This window comes from Aulostomus chinensis, chromosome 11, assembly GCF_037954235.1.
Source record: "Aulostomus chinensis isolate RoL2024-O1b breed Wild chromosome 11, RoL_Achi_v1.0, whole genome shotgun sequence".
NCBI classification, from domain to species: domain Eukaryota; kingdom Metazoa; phylum Chordata; class Actinopteri; order Syngnathiformes; family Aulostomidae; genus Aulostomus; species Aulostomus chinensis.
Genome location: NC_141330.1, coordinates 13,859,261 through 13,879,514, shown reverse-complemented (window position 1 = coordinate 13,879,514; position 20,254 = coordinate 13,859,261). Strand labels below are relative to the sequence as shown.

The 20,254-nt window shown below is 43.6% G+C and overlaps 2 protein-coding genes across 5 annotated transcripts in view; both read left to right on the top strand.

The window, feature by feature from the left end:
• Positions 1–10,252, top strand: part of fcgbp (Fc gamma binding protein) — a 28,979-nt gene extending 18,727 nt beyond the window's left edge. The window contains exons 27-43 of the mRNA XM_086218798.1: positions 93–660; positions 814–1,079; positions 1,157–1,498; positions 1,618–2,191; positions 2,315–2,514; positions 2,775–2,820; positions 3,006–3,334; positions 3,412–3,991; positions 4,065–4,663; positions 5,046–5,613; positions 5,712–6,310; positions 6,393–6,960; positions 7,064–7,263; positions 7,375–7,755; positions 7,872–8,158; positions 9,876–9,926; positions 10,004–10,252. Of these exons, the coding sequence (XP_086074924.1) occupies positions 93–660; positions 814–1,079; positions 1,157–1,498; positions 1,618–2,191; positions 2,315–2,514; positions 2,775–2,820; positions 3,006–3,334; positions 3,412–3,991; positions 4,065–4,663; positions 5,046–5,613; positions 5,712–6,310; positions 6,393–6,960; positions 7,064–7,263; positions 7,375–7,755; positions 7,872–8,158; positions 9,876–9,885 (6,117 nt within the window). The 3' untranslated portion in view covers positions 9,886–9,926; positions 10,004–10,252. The remainder of the gene's footprint in view (positions 1–92; positions 661–813; positions 1,080–1,156; positions 1,499–1,617; positions 2,192–2,314; positions 2,515–2,774; positions 2,821–3,005; positions 3,335–3,411; positions 3,992–4,064; positions 4,664–5,045; positions 5,614–5,711; positions 6,311–6,392; positions 6,961–7,063; positions 7,264–7,374; positions 7,756–7,871; positions 8,159–9,875; positions 9,927–10,003) is intronic.
• A 203-nt stretch (positions 10,253–10,455) lies between these two features.
• fxyd6l (FXYD domain containing ion transport regulator 6 like) lies at positions 10,456–20,085 on the top strand. Of its 4 annotated transcripts, XM_086218710.1 has the most exons (10): positions 10,456–10,955; positions 11,057–11,099; positions 12,867–12,923; positions 14,729–14,752; positions 14,913–14,936; positions 16,566–16,640; positions 19,333–19,369; positions 19,507–19,544; positions 19,721–19,754; positions 19,836–20,085. In XM_086218710.1, exons 2-9 carry the CDS (start codon positions 11,087–11,089, stop codon positions 19,723–19,725), a joined length of 273 nt encoding a protein of 90 aa, XP_086074836.1. In that variant the 5' UTR covers positions 10,456–10,955; positions 11,057–11,086; the 3' UTR covers positions 19,726–19,754; positions 19,836–20,085. The 4 variants fall into 4 exon arrangements, with proteins under 4 accessions (XP_086074836.1, XP_086074835.1, XP_086074838.1 ...); XM_086218709.1 differs by having other exon boundaries at positions 10,459–11,099; XM_086218712.1 differs by lacking the exons at positions 10,456–10,955; positions 11,057–11,099 and adding an exon at positions 11,432–11,566.
• The last annotated feature ends 169 nt before the right edge of the window (positions 20,086–20,254 follow it).

Here is a 20,254-nt window from a genome sequence, read left to right as displayed (position 1 = left end):
CTGCACAATGTTTGAACGAAGTAGTCTTTCTCTTGAGTCTCTATGGCATTTTAAATAATTGCCAAGTGCATAAATGTTTTCATCTTCTCTAGGTGAATAATGAGCTGGTAAACCTGCCAATCACCCTTGACGGAGGAAAGGTGTCAGTATATAAGAGTGGCTGGTACGCTGTCGTCACCACAACTTTTGGCCTCGAAGTTTTCTTCAACTGGGAAAGTGCAGTGTTTGTAACACTGCACAGTAACTACATGGGAGCTGTCTGTGGCCTCTGTGGCAACTACAACGGCAAACCCCAGGATGATTTGGTTCCAAAGAATGGTCTCAAACCTGTGTCACCAGCAGATTTTGGCTCCAGCTGGAGAGTGGCTGAGATCCCAGGCTGTGTTGATGGCTGTAAAGGGGTGTGTCCTGACTGTGACATAACCCAGAAGATTCAATATGAAAAAGGAGATTTCTGTGGGATGTTAAAAGATCCCAATGGGCCGTTCCGTGATTGCCATGCTAAGGTGGACCCAGCTGGCTTCTTTGATGACTGTGTTTATGATGTATGCCTGTATAAAGGCAGGAAGGATGTGTTGTGCCAGTCTATTTCTACATACACATCTGCCTGTCAGAATGCAGGGGCCAAGGTGTACAGCTGGAGGACCAGTCAGTTCTGTGGTGAGAAATTGATGGATTTTTATTATCTCTTAATCGTACAGCGATCTAATTTTTCTGTCTGTGCATTCATTTTAAATCAGTGCTCCAAAACTAAAATATCCCTGGTGGATAAACCAGACATTCATATCATAACCCTTGTCTACTTATCTACAGCGGTAAAATGTCCGGTCCATAGCCACTTTGAACTTTGTGCCACCGCCTGTCCAGCCACCTGTCACAGTCTGGCCCCTCCTAAAAATTGTCACGCTGGGTGTAAGGAGGGCTGTTCCTGTGATGAGGGGTATATCCTCAGCGGAGATCACTGTGTTCCCTTCTCGCAGTGCGGCTGCGTCTATGAAGACCGCTATTACCGGGTCGGCCAAGTCTTTTATCCAAATGGAAAGTGTGAAGAGGAGTGCAAGTGTCTACAGGATGGACAGGTAGTGGATACAAGAATACAAAAAAAATTTGCTGTCAGTAATCAAAATGAACTTTTTTCTCAAATGTTTTTCTTCAGGTTGATTGCAAGGAGTTTAAGTGTGGCCCCAATGAGAAGTGTAAAGTGGAGAATGGCATCCAAAAATGTCACCCTGTTGGTAAAGGCTTGTGTGACGCCCTTGGTGACCCACATTATCGCTCTTTTGATGGGCGAATATTTGATTTCCAAGGTACCTGTACTTACACACTCTCCAAGAGCTGTGGGATCGAGGGCACCCACCTGGTGCCCTTCTCTGTTCAGGTGGAGAATGTGAAGTGGGATGGGCTGCCAACCAACAAAGTGGTTTCTGTCACCAAGCTGGTTGCCGTAGAGGTTTACGGATTCACTCTAATAATGAGAAACAACATGTTTGGAGTCTTGGTGAGAAAAGACAAATGCTTCACTTTCGGCATACAGTGAAGTCTGCTCTGTAATTGAATAGCAGTTGTTTGACAAATTGAATCATTCTTATTAACGGCTATTTTCTTGTTTTCTTTTAGGTAAATGGAATTTTTTGCAACCTTCCCCTGAATCTTAATGATGGAGAAGTGCTGATCTATCAAGAGAGCATCCATTATGTCATTGAGACAAATTTTGGACTGCTGGTCACTTATGACCTGGTCTATCATGCTACAGTCACTGTACCTGGTAATTACCGTGGTATGGTCTGTGGTCTGTGCGGCAACTTCAATGGTAATAAAAATGATGACTTCCAGATGCCTAACCATCAACTCACCAATAATGTGAACGATTTTGGAAAATCATGGAAAATCACCATCCCCAATGTAGTCTGTGCTAATGGCTGTGAAGGGAATTTCTGCCCTAAATGTGACGCAGTTCGAACGGCTCTGTTCTCCAAGTCCACCTATTGTGGTCTTGTCTTGGAACCCAAGGGCCCTTTTGCAGACTGCCACACAAAACTGAAACCAGAGCCTTATTTTGATGACTGTGTGTTTGATGTGTGCGCATCCAATGGTGATGGAAAGGTGTTGTGTGACAGCATAGCAGCTTACGCCTTCAACTGTCATATGGCAGGAGTAGATGTCAAAAACTGGAGGACGGCTTCATTCTGTCGTAAGTGACAAAAAGAAATCCTCCAAATCCACCTCCTACGTCTCGTCTGTCATATTAATGCTGTTTTGCATGTAAGCACAGGCTTCTCTTTGATACACTCTAACATGTGATAATTGATTTCAGCCATGAAATGCCCTGCCAACAGCCACTATGAAGTATGCGCAGATGCCTGCTCTGTATCCTGCCCAGGCCTTACAGAGATAGTCAAATGCTCTGACAGCTGCATAGAAGGCTGTGAATGTGATGCTGGCTTTTTATTCAATGGACAGACATGTATTAAGGAGACTGAGTGCAGCTGCTATGACAATGGAAAAACCTACAGGGTAAAACAATCCATGATTTATACAACCATTTATATGTTGTCTTTTTTTTTATCCTGATTGCTTCGTGGGTTAAGCAAATAGTAAAATTAAATTAGCTGCTTTTTGTCCACTCCACATTAATAGTGGAGTACTGTTTGATCTTAGATATGTACAGATTTCCTCAGAATAAGGTCCCTAAAGTTTCGTTTCTTTTTCAAGGGAAATGAGCATAAAATTACATGACACCCTCTTTACGCTGTTTTCTTCTTCTCTGTCCCAAGCCTGGTGAAGTGGTATATGAGGATGACTGTAACACCAAATGCACATGTAATGCAGCGACAGGTCTCACCTGTGAAAAGTACTCCTGCCCCCAAAACACCAAGTGCATGGTCAGAAAAAAAAAGAGAGCTTGCTACAACACAGGCAAATCCTTTATATCTGTGAGCTTTCCTTTAATGTGTGAAATACTAAATTGCCAATGAAAGTTAAAAGTTACACTTTGTCTTCTGCAGATCTCTGTAAAGATGTCAGGTGTCGGGTCAAGGAGAAGTGTCGTGTTGAGTATGGTGAAGCCGTGTGTGTCCCTGACTACACAAGCACCTGCTGGGCCTGGGGAGACCCCCACTATCACACATTTGATGGGTACAATTATGACTTCCAGGGTACCTGCAAGTATGTAATCTCAAAGACCTGTGGTAACCTGGATGGTCTAGTTCCGTTCTCCATCACTGAGAGAAACGATAATCGGGGAAACAACCGTGTTTCCTACGTCAGAGAGGTAGAAGTGTCAGTTTATGGGTCAAACATCACCATCCGCAAAAACCAAGTTGGTAGAGTCCAGGTAAATGCTTTTCTTTTTTGTCTAGTGTGTTCAGTTTTTCAGTTCTTTATGCTATATACATTGCTCTTGTTCAATAGGTGAATGGGGAGCTGCTGAACCTGCCACTAAGACTGGATGGAGGGCAGGTGGTAGTGTACCAATATGGTCACAGTGCAGTGGTGGACACAAATATTGGCCTGATTGTTTCCTACGACTGGAATTGGAAACTGGTCATCAAACTGTCCAGCAGCTACTACAGCAGTGTCTGTGGTCTGTGTGGCAACTTCAATGGCAAAAGGGATGATGAGCTCCAGAATCCAGCTGGCAAAGCTGTTCCATCAGTGATAGAGTGGGGCGAGAGCTGGCAAACGCCTGAGCACGACAAGGACGGTCCTTGCTGGGGCTCATGCAAGGATAAGTGCCCTGCCTGTGAGAGTGACCAGTTGAAGCTCTATGAGACTGAGGTCTACTGTGGAGCCTTAACAGCCAAGACCAATAATGTGTTCAAGAGATGTCATGACAAAGTTGACCCTCAGGCCTTCTTTACCAACTGTGTATACGATGTGTGTATGTACAAGGGAGACAAGAAGATGTTGTGTCAGGCACTGGCTTCTTACAGTGAGCAGTGTCGTGAGGAAGGAATCATCATCAAGGACTGGAGGAAAATTTTGGGCTGCCGTAAGTATTTAGGAGGTTTCTGTTTAATAAATATTTCAAACAGATATTGACTTTGTTTTATTTTATTTTCCAGCAATGGCCTGTCAGCGTCATAGCCACTATGAAGAATGTGCCTATCCATGCCAACCATCCTGCCCATACCCTGAAAAAAAGCAAACCTGCAGTGGTGCCTGTGTTGAGACCTGTGTGTGTGATGAGGGTTATGTCCTCAGCGCTGGTGTGTGTGTGCCTGCTAAAGAATGTGGTTGCTCCTATCAGGGCCGCTATTACAAGCCAGGCCAGCGCTTCTGGGCTGATGAAGCTTGTGGTCGCCTCTGTGAGTGTGATACGACCCTTGGCATGGTGACATGCAGCAAGGCTTCCTGCTCCTCCGAGGAGAGATGCATGTTAGTGGATGGAGAGCGTGCTTGCCGACCCATAAGTCACGCAACATGCACGGCTTCAGGTGACCCACATTATCAGACGTTTGATGGGCACAGGTTTAACTTCCAGGGCACGTGTGTATATCAGCTGGTTGGACTTTGCTCTCAGAATCCTGGGCTGGTGCCATTCAAGGTCACCGTTCAGAATGACCACCGGGGAAGCAAAACAGTGTCCTACACAAAGACTGTCACATTCTCCATATATGGCATCACCCTCACCATCAACAGAGAATACCCTTATAAAGTCCTTGTAAGTATAAATGTGAATAATGTGAAGCAGAGGAGTGGTTTCATAAGACACTGCATACAAAATATGACTTGTTTTGATGCGGTTTTATAGAGGAAATAAATGGGACACAGCATGTAATAACAGTATTAAATTTAAAAACGGATACTCTGAGCCTCATTCAAAGCGTGGATGAGTGGATGATAATGCCTTCTGTTATTGCGCTAATTCTGACATCCTTCCTCTGCATGTATATTTAATTGCATATTAAAATTTCGATCCAGGCAGACTTAATTAACCCAAGATTTAGCTGCAAATTAGAATGGATTAGCAAGGACTGCAGAATTATGAAATCTATAATCACGTAAACATATTCCCCCTCTCTCCCTCCTTTTCTTCTCCTCAGCTCAATGGGCAGCTTGCTTCGTTACCTTTGTATTACAAAAATGAGCTGCTTGTGTTTCTCAGTGGCTGGACAGCTGTCGTGGAGACAGATGCTGGTATAAAAGTGACTTTTGACTGGCGTAGCACCGTAAGCGTTACTCTGCCTAGTAACTACCAGAGTGCTGTGTGCGGTCTTTGTGGCAACTACAATGGAGAAGGTGGGGACGACCTTACCATGAGGAACGGCCAAATCGCCCCCGATGGAGCCAAGCTGGGGGAGAGTTGGCAGGTGGGCCTCGTACCAGGATGTTCATCCGTCTGCCATGGACCATGGTGCCAAGCATGTGCTGACTCTCAAAGGAAGGAGTACCGTGCCCTTAAATACTGTGGTATTATCGCTGACAATGCAGGGCCTTTGAGAGATTGTCACAGCCATGTTGACCCCACTCCATACTTGGAAAATTGCGTGTTTGATGCTTGTCACTATCATGGTCACCATGGAGCGGTTTGTGATGCTGTTGAGGTCTATGTCGCTGCCTGTCAGAGCCTTGGAATCACTATCCGCTCCTGGAGAACCAATAACTTCTGTCGTAAGTTTGTGGTTATGTTTCTTTTTTTTTATACAAGTTTAAATTCCCTTATTAAAATGTATCTTTCTTCTCTCCCCTTCTTCTCATTAATCTCACAGCAATGTTGTGCCCTGCTAATAGCCATTACTCCCTTTGTGCCACGGGTTGCCCAGCCTCCTGTGCAAGTTTAGTCCCCCCAACTAGCTGCCACAGGCCTTGCATAGAGGCTTGCGAGTGTGACGAAGGCTATCTGCTCAGTGGTGGTTCCTGTGTGCCTGTGAAAGACTGTGGCTGCACCTATGATGGCAAATACTACAGGAAAGGAGACGTTTTCTACCCAGAAACCGAGTGTGTGGACCAGTGCACCTGTGGAGAGAATGGTGCTGTGTCTTGCCAAAAAAACAGGTGCCGTCCCGGGGAGATCTGTAAGCTTTTAAATGGAGTGAAAGGCTGCCATGCTGTGGGGCAAGGCAAGTGTGTGGCTTCTGGAGACCCCCATTACATTTCCTTTGATGGACACAGGTTTGACTTCCAGGGTACCTGTGTCTATGTATTGGCCAAGGTGTGTGACGATGACAAAGGCCAACTAGTGCCCTTCTCTGTAACCCAAGGGAATGAGAAGTATGGGAATGGAAAAGTGGCTGTTACTAAGTCAGTTGCAGTGGCAGTCTATGGTTATGTCATTTACATCCAGCAGGGAGTGGCGTGGAAAGTCATTGTGAGTTAAATTGTTATTTAAGACTCCCTGTGTATGTTCTATTTTTTGTTTATTTCCATGTTGTCTATCTTCCTTCCCTCAGCTGAATGATGAGCTTTTCAACCTTCCTCTCTCCCTGGATAATGGCCATGTCAGTGTCACCCAGGAGGGCCGTCACATAATTGTTCGGACAGACTTTGGATTGACCGTTCTCTACGACACTGTCTACTATGTTGAGGTGATTGTTCCATCTACATACCAGGGGAAAATGTGTGGTCTGTGTGGCAACTACAACAAGAATGCTGGTGATGACTACACACTTCCTGATGGCAAACAAACACGGAATGTTGATGAATTTGGGAAGGCATGGGTTGTGGACCTGCCAGAACATGTGTGTGGTGGCTGCGGAGGCCAGTGTCCAGTATGTGAGGAGGCCAAGGCCACGTTGTATGGCAAACGTGATGCCTGCGGCATCATGAGAGTACCTGATGGACCTTTCAAAGCTTGCCACAGTAAAATAGATCCGGCTACATATGTGTCTCATTGTGTGTTTGATGTTTGTGCTACGGGTGGCAATAAAGACACTCTATGTAACAGTGTCCAGGCCTACGCGTTGGCCTGCCAGAATGCAGGCGTACAAATTCAGCCCTGGAGGAGCAGCTCCTTCTGCCGTGAGTTACACATAATGGAATTTTTGCAAAGCAGAAAAATTGTCTCTTTTTTTCTTTTACAGCTGCACTTACAAGGTCTTACAAATGTCCTTCTGTCTTGCAGCTGCGTCCTGCGGTCAGCACAGTCACTATGAGTTGTGTGCTGACACATGTGGAGGCACCTGTGCCAGCATTATTTACCCATTTTCCTGTTCTGAAAGGTGCTTTGAAGGGTGTCAGTGTGATGCTGGCTTTGTTTTTGATGGAGTCCGATGTGTTCCCATGGAGGATTGTGGCTGTGTACACAATGGCAGATATCTGATGGTAAAACTAAATTAATAGTGAAATAAAATTATTCTTTATATTCTTCTCAATCAATTTCATGGCAATCTACCTGAAAGATCGATGATTGTAACATGAAATATATGTTTCCAGGTGGGCCAAACAGACGTGGACGAAGACTGTAAGTCGCAGTGTGAGTGCCACGCCTCTGGGCTCGTAAAGTGTGAAAAGCTGTCCTGTGCTAGTGAGGAGTTTTGTGGTGTAATTGATGGCATCAGAGGCTGCAAAGTCAAACAGGGCCACTGTAGTGTCAAACAAGCTGCACACCTCACCTCTTTTGATGGCATGTCTGGAGCAACTGGAGCTCTGGGAGCATTTGAAGTGGCATCTCTTTGTGACGAGACTGCTAAACTTTGGTTCCGTGTCGTCGTGGACATCAGGCTCTGCAGCAAAAAAGGTTCTCCCACCGTTGCCACTGTGCACGTGTTCTTCAAGGACAGCATTGTCTCTGTGAACAGTGAGCATGTGACCTGGGTGAGAAATGTTTTAACTTTTTGGTGAACCCACTCATTTTCAACTATTTATTTGCCCAAACGATTGTTTTTATTTTGTCTCATGGGATTTCCTCCTCATCCCTATCTGTTATCCAGGTGAATGGCAGGAAAGTCTCTCTTCCCAGCAAAGTGACCAGTGAGATATCCGTCCAAATCTCAGAGGAGACTGTGATCATCAGGAGGGCGTCTGCTGTGCAGGTCAACTATTCAATTTCACAAGATGTCACTGTCATTATTGACAGTAGCTTGTCTGGTAAGATGTGCGGCGCCTGTGGCAACTACAACCACGACTCCAAAGATGACATGAGGACAGCAGATGGGAAAATCACCACTGATGTGTCAATAGTTGTTGATTCCTGGAGCGCTGGGGACTTTTCTAGATGGTGAGTGTTATTTTCTAGATATTATAGGGAAACAACACATCATTCCATTTATTGCCATTACTGATACATATAGTTCCAGCATTATACTCTGGCTCCTAATGTAACAGGGTATCTGTGACTTCAGGGGGATATGGTTATGACTTTCAATAAATGCTCTAAATTGGAGTATTCACCATGTCTTTTTGTGACAAACTTAACCAAACCTCTGTTACCTCAGTTAAGGAGGTCACAGCTTTGATGGCATTTGTCAGTAGGGTCATGTAGGCTGATTTACCGTACTTTGTAGAGGGGTCTCATATGGGCCAAGGAAGACTCTTGGGTTGGATTCGTCATAGTGCCACCTGGTTGCATCAGGAAATTACATGTTATTGTTTTTTACCCCATGATGAATTCCTTCCAGTGAGTTGACTTCAAACATCTCAAATTTGGTCAGAAATGACTTAAAAAACAATAACTTTGATGATGGGTTACTCAGAAGACTGAGTTTTCAATCAGTCCTGGCCTGAAGAGCCACCTAGTGGTGAGAGGAAGTAAGTCTGATGTAACAAATATAATGTACAGCAACACAATGTATAGTCAGTGTGTTCCACCTAATGGTTACAGGAACTAGTATTTGCATCCACTCATTAGTCTGCTCCTTCATGAAAAATACAGACATTATCAGGTTTCACCTCCCTCTCGCTCCACAGAACAGCCACATGCTTGGATAGGTGTGGGGGTGTGAGGGACCAATCATTGCCGTTTGTTTTACATTTGGTTTGGCTCGCCTGAGTGTGCTCCTTGGATTCATCATGAAATCTATATCTACATTTAAAGCAGCCAAATAGTGGGGAGGAAAGACGGTTTCTTCTGTGTAATGTGGAAGCTGTAATTTACCAAATGCACTGCAGCTCAGACCGACCAGTGCCCACCCACAGCTACGTGCCCCCTCCACGCTCCATGAACGTCATCTCAGTGGTTAGTTATATAACCAGACAGGCAAAGAGCTTGACTGACCTCCTCGGCATGGGATGCAACTATGCCTCCGCACCTCCACTTTTAACCTTGAATTCTAGCTAGTTCTGATCTTGAACTCAGGCCTGTCCTTTATTATGCAAATAGAAAACTTAATTTGACCACTGAAACAATCAAGTACAGATCAGCTAGAGCCCGGAAGATGCTATGACCATTCAGCCGCTTATTCTCTTAACAGCAAGAACTAAACAAGGACTCCACAGAGCCCCTTTAAAGGAATGAGAGTTTGGTTTTTAATTGCATTTGGTCCAATTTAATTAAGAAATACCAGAGAATCCCCTATGGTAATTACTGATTAAAAAGCAGGTGAGGCTGACGGGCATGGCCATCAGAAGCTACCAAGCTTGCAATCCAATCACTGCTTGTCATCCAAGGACACTTAAGACTCATCTGGGTGCAATATTAATTTGAGCCTTCATCCTTACTTCTGTGTTCTAGCCTTGAGTCAGTGCCATTGAGAATTAAGTTTTATCCATCCCCCTTCCTTTCTTCATTCAGTGTAGCTCTTTAGGATTTCTTATCACCAGACCCTGAGCATTGCAGCCTTGTACACTCAGAATCAGCGTTGCTCCTGAGTGTTTGCATGTGCTTTTAAAATGCAATTTTCTGCCGTGTTGGCTGTAATCTCTGCTCTGCCTGAGAGAACGTAGCTTTACTTTGCTCCAGTGCCCTTTGACTTTTTTTTTTCTTTTTTGTTTTTCAGTGGCCTGTAGAGATTCTGCTTCTTTGCTGATAGGAAACATCTGATCTGCAGGTAAGAATTTAATAGTTTGTTTTTCTTGTGAATGAAACAAAGCAGCTTATATCCATACTTTTTACCCCAATGAACAGGATGAAGAAGGATGCGACATTCCTCAGCTGAAGTTGCTTCTTTACAGGCTGTTCTTCCACTTGATTTATGCAATTATTTTCTTAAGTGTAGCTTTGTCTACTTCCCAACTGTTCACACATTCAAAGTAGAGCAATTTAGTATATGCTTGAGCAACATCTCCATCTAGTGGAGCGGGAAGTTATATCATCTCACTCTAGCTGAAAAACAGTCACACAACCTGTTGTAAATTTTGCGTTTTCTTACTGTTTTGACCAATGAAGAGTTTTGCTTTGGTGTGCAAAAGTTAATGCAATTCCGGTAGAATAAACTGTCTCTTTACCAAAACCTCCCTTGCAGTTTCTTAACGAGCCTCTTGTCTGGGTAAAGTTCCTGTGTCTTAATTAGTTGAAACCACCACAGCTGTTGAAAGATTGCAGAGGAAAGTCGCTGTGGTGACTTGAAAAGAAATCTCTGCCTCGGAGATGTACGGGGAGAGACAGAAAGGAATGCATTAACCATAACATGGGTCTGACTTCACCATACTGACAAAGGGGTCTACTGTTGTCTTCTCAGCTCTATGTTTTGGGGGGGGAGAATCTGACAGTCTGGTGGTGAAGAGACCTTTGGCAGACCTTTTGAGGCGACTTTATCAGACTGGTGAAGGCGTATGCGTTCACAAAAACTACGCTCCAACTGACGCAGCTGATAAGACTGTTTGTGTGTGTGTGTGTGTGTGTGTGTGTGTGTGTGTGTTAAAGTTCACTCCATATGGTTTTATATTAACGCTAACAACAAACTGCATGGGAAGACAAATCCTATGTTTACCTATGCGCGGGGTAATTTTTGGGAGTAACTTTACACAGCAGCACCCCGCCTCCCTCCCTCTCCCCACTCCTCAGACCAGACCGAGAAGAGACGCAGCTCCACTTGCATAAACAGCCGAAGAACTTTTACAGAATGCGCAACTCCTAAGTAATTATTTTATAATCAGACATTTACCTAACTTTGAATGGTCTAAGAAAGGTTTTCATATTTTATTTTTTGTGAGTTTTCTTTCATTTGTAACTTTAAAGCTCAGCTGCTGCGGAGAGAGACAAGACTTAATGCAAAACCACGGTAAGTTCATTGAATGTTCAAACTAACGCTACAATGAACGCACGTCCGTACACTCATCAGATCTGCATCTTTCTCCTCTTAAGACTGTGGTTCTGTCCCGAAAGCTCCTCTCACACACAGAATTCAGGTTTACTTCCAACTTCTATCCAAATGCCTGTACGAACACCTAATCATTTAATTGCATGTAGCCATTCTGCTTTCGCGTGTTATGTATTGCTTTAAGATGTAAACGCGTACAGTTGCTAACAACGATACATCACACCTTAAGTAACGAATTGCTCCTCGTCTGTATCGCGTGAAGTGGCGAGAATAACGTGAAGCGGCTGTAGTGGGGGTCGGTCGCGCGAGTAAGCGCTCCATCGACAAATCTGAAATGCGCACACATGTAGTTCATGTGTTTCTTCTTTTCTCCTGCAGCAACCAAACTGAAAAGTTTGAGAGCGAGACGAAATAAACTTGTAAAAACTGTAGGTTCAAAGTATTTCACCTCTTATGTACTTTTTTTTGTTGTTGTTGTTGACTAGTTGCAGTTCGTGTTTTCAGAGAGCGACGTTAGCATGAACAAGCTAATCGACGCATCAGCTGTCGCATTAATCCCCCTGCGACAGTTGTAACAACATCGTTGCTGCTTCAGCCCAGGTCCTTTCCTGTCCTACCAGTCGAACCCTTTCGGTGACCCAGGAGGTGAACAGACAAGTGTGGATTGGCTCGTCTGAATAAAACGCGCTGTATTTGTTTGATTAAACCTGATTGCCAACTTTTGCTGTTAATCCTGTTTGCAAGGTTCAAGTGTTCGTTCTGCTCCACTCTAGCTCCGTGTTCACACTCCAGTCACGCAGGAATATTTTTGGGCAGGTGAAACTTAATCTTTGCAAAGCTAAACATTACAGTGCGTGTTTTAGATTTTGTATAGTTTCCAAATGGAGGTAAATCCACCTGCATTTATTTCCACATCCTGGAAATGTTAGTGTCACACGTGTTTGTGAGGTAAAAATCATTGCCCTCAAGTCCTGTTACCAGTCATGCATCTGCTAGGAGACATAATGGTAAATGAATCATAAAGAATGTACTTGATAATATATATAGACAGAAAAAAACAAACGAAGGAGCTTGATTTCGTGTCCACGAGCTGTGTGTAAAGTAGATGAGCCAGCAAACTGAATCCAAACCATCTACCTCGAAAACAAATGCAACTCTACACCAGCCCGGCCTTGGAGCCCATACCCTGGGTTGGTGCAGGGACTGAAATAGACCATCCCCTCTAACCCGCATTCACACAGTGGAGCGATCTCTGTGGCTATATTCCATGATGTTGCTGCAGTCATGATTTATTTAAAAATCTGAAGATGGTGTTGCAGAGTCTTAATGTCCATGAAAACCTAGCTTATTAAAAAAAAAGAAGAAACAATCAATCCTGATCGTCATTAAATAGAAACAATACCAGTAAAGACAGAAGGGGCTGAAAATAACTGAAATGCTGAAAAGAAAATCCTCATAAGGATTTGAAGATTTTACCAATTTCGCTTCTACGTTTTGTTTAAGTGAAGTGGGAAAAAAAGCTGAATATTTTAACATGTAGAAGGTGGAAACTGACTACGTAAATACACACAAGAATGTCCTTAAAAAGCTGAACAGTTAGTTATTTGATTGGTTTCCGTAGCTGACGGTGTGAAAGCATGTCTGAAATGTGAGCACTGTAAGCGGGAAGAGGAGCACGTCACCTCTAAATAGAACGACTCAATATTTGTTCTTGTTTTCCATAAACAGGTACGATGGATCTCGTGGTGTTGGTTGTGTTCAGCTCCTGGCTGTCTCCTGCACTTGGTGAGGATCTCTATGCTGTTACAGCCCCTCTGTGTTGAAACGCTTCCATCAGCCATGTCTGTGGCCTCTCCTCTTCCACGCTAAACTAGTTGATGTGTGTAACAGGATCAGCGTTTGGTACGTTAGTCTCTGTTAGTGGTTACCGGCAACGCGTGGCTGCCAGATTGTTGCCGCTTATTTACTCAGACTGACCCGCCCCTGCGCCTTTTGGTTTCTTGTTCAGAATATCTGTTTTATCCTTACAATGAAGGGACACAGTTGTCAGCATACATTTTTGGTAACATTTCCCTCTACAATCGTGTCTTTGTTAACATTTTGCTGGGAGCAAAGAGACAGTCAGCAGTGTTTGTGCCGTTAAATAATCGTCTCTCCGGGCTGCTGCCAGGTTTTACATTGTCATTGCTGCTTCTTTTCTCTCTGTGTCCTGCATGCCATCAGTTCAACTTGATGTTAAGCAGGTTTGCCAGAATATATGTATACACAATTTTATTTTTTATCTTCTTTGACTGTTCAGCCCGGTACACTCAGAATTTATTTCCAAAGGCATGTCAGTTGAATGAAACGTTTGTTTTTGGCTCATAAATGAGACTAACATGAGTGTTTTCTCTGTTAATGAGGTCAGTACTGCTCAAACCCTTCATCTGCATCCCTAACCAGTTCGACAGACTAATAAAATATTAATGAGTTCGACTGTATCTTTCTTTTTTGTAATAGTTCCTGCCAAACTTCCTTAATAAGTGTCAGAAAATCTCTCAGGCTTTAACACATAAACTTGTTGATGATACTTTGGAATAATTTGCAACAAGCAAACCTCCTCTTCCTGCCTGTTGCTTGAATGATGTCACCAATGACCATTCCAGTGCTTCCAACGGTAGGATATCGGTGTATTTTTAACTAATGCTGGCTGACATTTGAAAAGCCTTTCACCGCTTCTCGAATGTTTTAAAGAGAGGTGAAAATAACACGTTCATTAAGGGGTGAGTGCTTTTCCTCGGTCCCATTTTCACTCCAGCCTTTACATGAACAGTGTCTGCATTGTGTCAGTGCTGTCATTAAGCACGAGGGAGAAATAGAGGTTTAGTTTGTTCAATACGCTTATTTTGTTTTTTTTAAATGGTAACATAGGAGCCAACAGGTTTTTCCACTTGGGAGCTGAGAGATGTGACAGAACTGAAGGGTCAGCACTCGACCACATCACTAGCTTGTCACATGACTCAGACCGCCACAGATCAGCCCGTTATTATAAATATATTATAGATGAAGATAGAGATTTGGATCAAAACTTAGCATTGCCTTTTGAAAGTGACAAAAAAAGGGGATTCAAATGGGTTTCCGGAGAGGTTTTTCAATCTACGCCATTTTTTGGGACTCTGCAATGCAGAAGGAGACAGCTACGAATATTCAGACCCCATAGCCAAAGCAAAAGTGCCCAAAAACTTCTATTTATAAACGTCTCCAGCACATAATCCAGTATAATCCAGTAATCCACAAACACTGGGATGCAACCTAAAAATAAACCAACTCTTCTGGCTTCAGGCTATTTTGAACTACTATTTGCTGCTGATAGCCATCAGTAGCTATTAGCTTTAAGCTAAATATATGTGGCTGGCTCTTCCTGAACTCTGGAGACACAAAGAAGCAATACAGCAGGGAATAACACTTTAGATAGGTTGTTCAATACAAGTCGGGCTTTGAAGAGTGGGCACACGCCCTGTCTACCCTCTCTGACGAGCTGATTAGCCTCGATACATAAACCGAGAGGTACCTGCCTGAGAAACACTCACGGTTCTGTTCCTCTTTTACAGCGTCGGCAGCAGACGAGGACAAAGGTGAGTGCTGTTTGAGCAGAGGTAGATCGAAAAGTCAAATTAAGATATGTTGCATATCATTTAACCGTTTGGTTAGCGATTCTGTGAATGGCTGTCCTATCAAAACTACTCAAGTGTGACAGCTTCTCATTTGTTTCCTGTCTCTGCTCTCTCCATCCAGACCATGACAGTGCTTTTTCTTACGGTGAGTGTTTAAATGGCTGACCCTCCACAGGAAACATCTGGCAAGTCAAATTGGGTTCGCTTTTTCCACTTGTTTTGCCAGAAGTGATGGAAAAGTTTCACCTCAAAGGTCAAGCTTCCGCTGCAAATACTTTGATACTTTGATTCCCTGTGCTGTGGTCTCAGATTTTGATTTAGGGCCACAGACCCAAGTACAAAAAGGCACTCAACTACACTGATGTATAACCCACATGCGCCATCAGATGTTTACTTGTTATTTTTCATTTTCTATGTGAGATTTTTCTGGAATGTTCTACAACAGCAAAGCACAGTGTACTGTGTGTCTTCTTCTTCTGCTACCCATCGGTATGTAGGCTGTGATGTCCAGTGACTAAAATTAAACATCAGGATCTTGCATCTAAGTCGCCAAAGTCATTTAGGCAAAGGACACTGGCATCACCTGATATTGATAACGTGTTGAGGTGAAGTCCAGCATTGGAATTTAACATCAACCTGACTTTCATTTTCAACTAAAATTGTGACATTGAGTCCAACATGTCTGACGTCTGGTGCAGGCAGGAAGGAGGGAGACGCTGGTTACTCTCACGCCTCAAGCACACTGGAGATGTGCGTGATGCATTCCGTCAGTGGCGTGTAGCAGGGTTTTTAAGGTTCTGTTCGTCCTGCCTGCTCCACTGCACAAACTGAGCTGTTTTATGGAGTGTCATTTGAAATGCCCGGACCACCGTGTGGAAGACAGAGACAATAAAGGAGACCTGTTTCATGCGGTGGCGAGCACGTCAAGCGCGCTCAGAGATGGCAGCAACCGTCGCAGCACTTGCGATTACGTGTCATTGATGATCCAGTGTGTTTCAGGCGTCCAGCTACTAAAAATTCCCGTTAAACAACCTTGGATGCAACTGTAGAACTATAACAGGCTCAAATCTGGCTGGACAACTTGTCTACACACATACAAATCCTATATATGTGTGTGTGTGAATTAAAAACTTGAAATGAGTGAATGTTTTTTTTTTTTAATGTTTCAATCAGTATGATGATATTAAATTTCCACGGTGAAGCCGTCAACTGTTACAGGTGATCTCAAATCAATGGTGCCTAATTTAAAAGGCCCTGACCCCCAGAAAGGTTTTGAAGTGCTGCAGGTGGCTGAAACTCGCCAAGCCGCGGAGACGCACTCTAAGAATATGTCCCCGATTCTCTGCAGCTGCACACGTTGCTTCTGATGGCAGTTAGATGAGCCCTTCACCTCTCACTGTACTGCCTGTGGTTAATTGACATGTCGCTTGGTCGACGTCCACAAAGCTCTTAGAATCCTCATCAACGACACAACACACTTAACATCACTCAGGTAACATTATTGTCAACTGTAGATTCTCAGTCATAACACACCAGGTATTGCCTCAAAGTTAAAGACATTTCTTTTTTCTTTTTTTTTTTTTATATCTCCAAACATTCTACTAGTCGGATTTCTTTCCAGCCGTATTTGTAAAGCCAGCTTAGCCTCGCTGAAAAAGAACAGGCGTGCTGTTAACTGACTGTAACTGGCAGGAGTCTCCCATCATGAGCTTCAGGATATTCTTGAATTAAATGTGATTGTGTCCCAGCAGTATAAATCTTCTTTTCCTTTCAGATTATGAATCTCTGAGAATTGGTGGTCTAGTGTTTGCAGTGGTACTCTTCATCTTGGGCATCGTCCTCATCGTCAGTAAGTGTTCGATCATCTGAAACAGCACTTCCAGGGTCAAGCTGCTACATAAGACTGAAACGTGGGAACTAACGTCAGGAGGAATCTGATTGGAGGGATGAAAAGTGGGCGAGAAGTGTGCTGCATGTGATTCCTGAAACAGCAGAATGCCTGGAGCGTAATCTAGATGTGATACGTGCCCCTTGACATGAATAATCTGTGGCATCAGGGCCGTAACCACCGTGTTTTGGGGAAAGAAACAGGGTTTGAGGGAGCAACATACTGTTTTGGTATAGATGTGTGTGTGTGTGTGTGTGTGTGTGTGTGTGTGTGTGTGTGTGTGTGTGTGTGTGTGTGTGTGTGTGTGTTTGTGTGTGCGCGCGCGCGCGCATGCACGCGTGTACATACGTACAGTGGCCCTGAGGGACTTGTCTACCTGTTTCTGTATCGTGTGTTGGCGGCACATTTTCCTCGTGTTTTGTCTATTTGCAAGTACCTTCTTTAGCTGCAGTGAGTCAAGGTCTCAGGGCCACTGTAGTTAAGTCATGTATCACCATACGAGTGGCTTTACATGCACAGTTGCAGTCGAACTGGATACCTGGATTAGGTCGCAATGGCACAATTTTCCCAGTACGCAAGCACCTGTGGAGCAGCAGGTGTCCAGCAGGTGGCGACCCTGTCAAAGAGCAGACTTCAATTCAAAGACAATTCAAGAAAAACAAACTCTTCAAACTGAGACAGCGTAAAGTTCATCTCCTCGTCTCCCCAGGGATGTGTTGTTTTCACCGTAGTGTTGCCTGCTACGTAGATACCCCCTCTGCTAACCATGGGGGGGGGGGGGGGATCAACACTGTGGTGTGACCTACAAACAGAACAGCATGCCATCTTGGGGCTAATGGAAGCATATAAATGACAGTAATTGTACCACATTATCTAATGATGCTGTTCTAAATTTAAAAGGTTATCTTTCAGTCACATTAACATGTTTCGAAATGGGGTCTTTTGTTGTTGCATGGATCCAGATTTAGTCACACAAATGCAATAATTCAACCTTGCATGTGCAAGCAACCCATCAGGCTGGTGTTGCTCTTGAAGGAGGAGGATCAATCCAGCCACTCAAGTATCGCAGCACTGTGCCATTTACACGTAATCTGTTCTCAGTGTTCTTCCTCCTCTCACCTCACAGCACACGCGGTTGCTGCCGCCGGTCGCTCTGTAACTGAAACCCTCCGCCTCACTCGGCCTCTGCTAGTCAAGAGTAGACCGGCTTCCTCACAGCGCTCAAGGAGCTGCATTTAATCCTCTACTGTAGAATACAAGTGGTAATTACATGTGGTTAGATCATAATATCAGCTCGTGAGCATGTAATTATACAAATGACACAGCTTTTAGAAGTGGCATTTGTTATCTAACTGAATAGCAATAAGTTGACGCCGAAAGAAATGTGAAGAACGGAAGCATATATAAGTACAAAAAAAGCACTTTCCCATTTCTAACTCTGTTTTTCCTGAGGTGCGTTTAATAGCTTCATGTTTTCTATTCTCAACCAAACTTGTCAATTTTATTTATGAATATACATCATCGTAAAGGTTTTTTTTTTTTTCCTAAGCTCACCAGAGTGAACAAAATCCTGTCAGATCCTGATTCGATCTCCGCTGTACAGTCCAACTGTGACATGACGTCAGAGGCTCTTCAAGTAGTCGCTGTTGTAGTTGTTTTTGGGGGGTATTTATGCAGAGAAATCTGCCTCAGCTCAGCAGGATATGATGAGGTCAGCACCGTAAAACCACATGGGAAGAAAATAGAGAAATCATGAGGGCGGTACATTGACTAGATCGTAAAAACAAGCAGCCCCTGGAGGTTAATTTGTTGCCATTTAGTTGTTGGGGTGGGGGTGGGGGTGGGGGGGCTGCATGGCAGAGTTTGGCACCTCTCAGTGTCAAAGTGTTATTTTTCAAGATGCTCTCAGCTTTATTCTTAGACGTGACAGTATGTAGGTCACAAGCCTGGCCTGGGATTTCCCTGAAACTTTGTTGGCCAGTCACAATGTTCAGTCCATTTATCAGAACCCACTGTGGTGACAAAGGCTAGAAACCACCGTCTTTGAGATCTCTTCAATTTCAATCTGCATTTTTTCCCAATATATTCAGTATCAGTTCTATGAAGGTCACCAATCCTTTCTGAGAAATCTGTCTTGGTATCAGGCAATTCATCGGTGTGAGCACGCACACCACTTTCGATGAAATTTAGTTTTTAAGGCTGTATTCTCACTAATGGCCAGGTGGGGGCGACTTGAGAGGTTTCCTGAAGAAGGGGGGAAGTGACTGTTGAGTTTTCCCTCTGGAAACACTTTTTTCCAGCGTTTGGGGTCCGAATCTCTCCTGCAGGACGTGTTCATTTTGGAAAGATGGCCCCATTTAGAGTTGAACAGATGATTTAGCAGGCTCTGCTTGAGGGGGAACCTTGTGATCGACCGCTGCATCATCTGTGCCTCCCTCTTTGTCACAGGGAAACTGAAGTAGGTTGAGCCAGAATAAATAGTTGATCAAGTAAAATTGTCCTTATTGTGTTATCTGAACCCATCGATGGTCAATTACGTAACAAAGTAGCCCGATATTGCAGTTTCATATGAATTCAAACACCAAATACATGAAACCTGTCTGTCCTGTGTCGTTTATTAGTTTGTGTGTCTCTCTCTCTCTCCAAAAAACAGGCAGAAAATGTGTCTGTTCAAAGGATGACAAGTCAAGGTGAGTCAAGTAATTCTCATCTTACATGATTAATATATTTATGTATTAATATATCTAATTGATTAAAAAAAACTGGTATTTTTGGACAGGCCAATTTTGTTTGAATGTTGAATTGTGTTGCTGTTGATTGTTTGTAGGTCCCGGGGTCCTAATGTGGAATCAGGAGTTTCAAGGGGTAATTTTGTCTGTCATGCTGTGATGATGGGTTTGGGTTTATAATGTGATGAGAATCATCATCAGCCCTGAATTTCATATCCATATTCAGAGTTTCTTTAGAAATAGACGCAAGTAACTCAGTGTGGTACAAGACGAACATTGAAATGTCTGTGTGTTCTGAAACTCTCCCTGCAGCTTAGACCTGCAGACACAGAGATGTGGATTCCTGGTAAGAAAACAACCGATGTAACAAAAAGCTGACAGAAATTCATTTCTGAACACCGCCAACTCTCTCTCCCCTTTTCTACAGCATTCCCACCTCTCTCCTGGAGGGGGCAGCAGAGACCTCGGTCACAGCTGAAGACTTTTTCAGCACATGAGGCTTCTTTTTCTTTCAACATGCTTTGATGCAACTTTTTGGGGTTTTTTTTTTTCTATGTTTTTAATCATCAAGAACTTGCCAACTTTATCCAGTATCTTGAGCGTGTTTTAAAATATGTATTTTTTTTTTTGCTGATTTTCAGATTGACGTAAAATAATAAAACATGTTTAAAAAAGCATCTGTTTGTTTCCGTCCAACATTATTTTCTAACGTGTCCACTTTTCCAGCGTGGAGCGCACTATTGCTCCACAGCTTCTGCTGACACTGTAGTTACAGTCATAACCTGCGACACTGAATGATTTATGTGCTGCAGCTCTAAGAAAAGAACATAGTAAAAAAAAAAAACA

Bases quoted from the DNA above. Each gene is read 5' to 3' on its own strand.
- fxyd6l (XM_086218710.1), top strand. The intron at 14,753-14,912 runs GTGAGTGCTGTT...CTCTCCATCCAG, and splicing joins GGCAGCAGACGAGGACAAAG to ACCATGACAGTGCTTTTTCT. The intron at 19,370-19,506 runs GTGAGTCAAGTA...GATTGTTTGTAG, and splicing joins TCAAAGGATGACAAGTCAAG to GTCCCGGGGTCCTAATGTGG.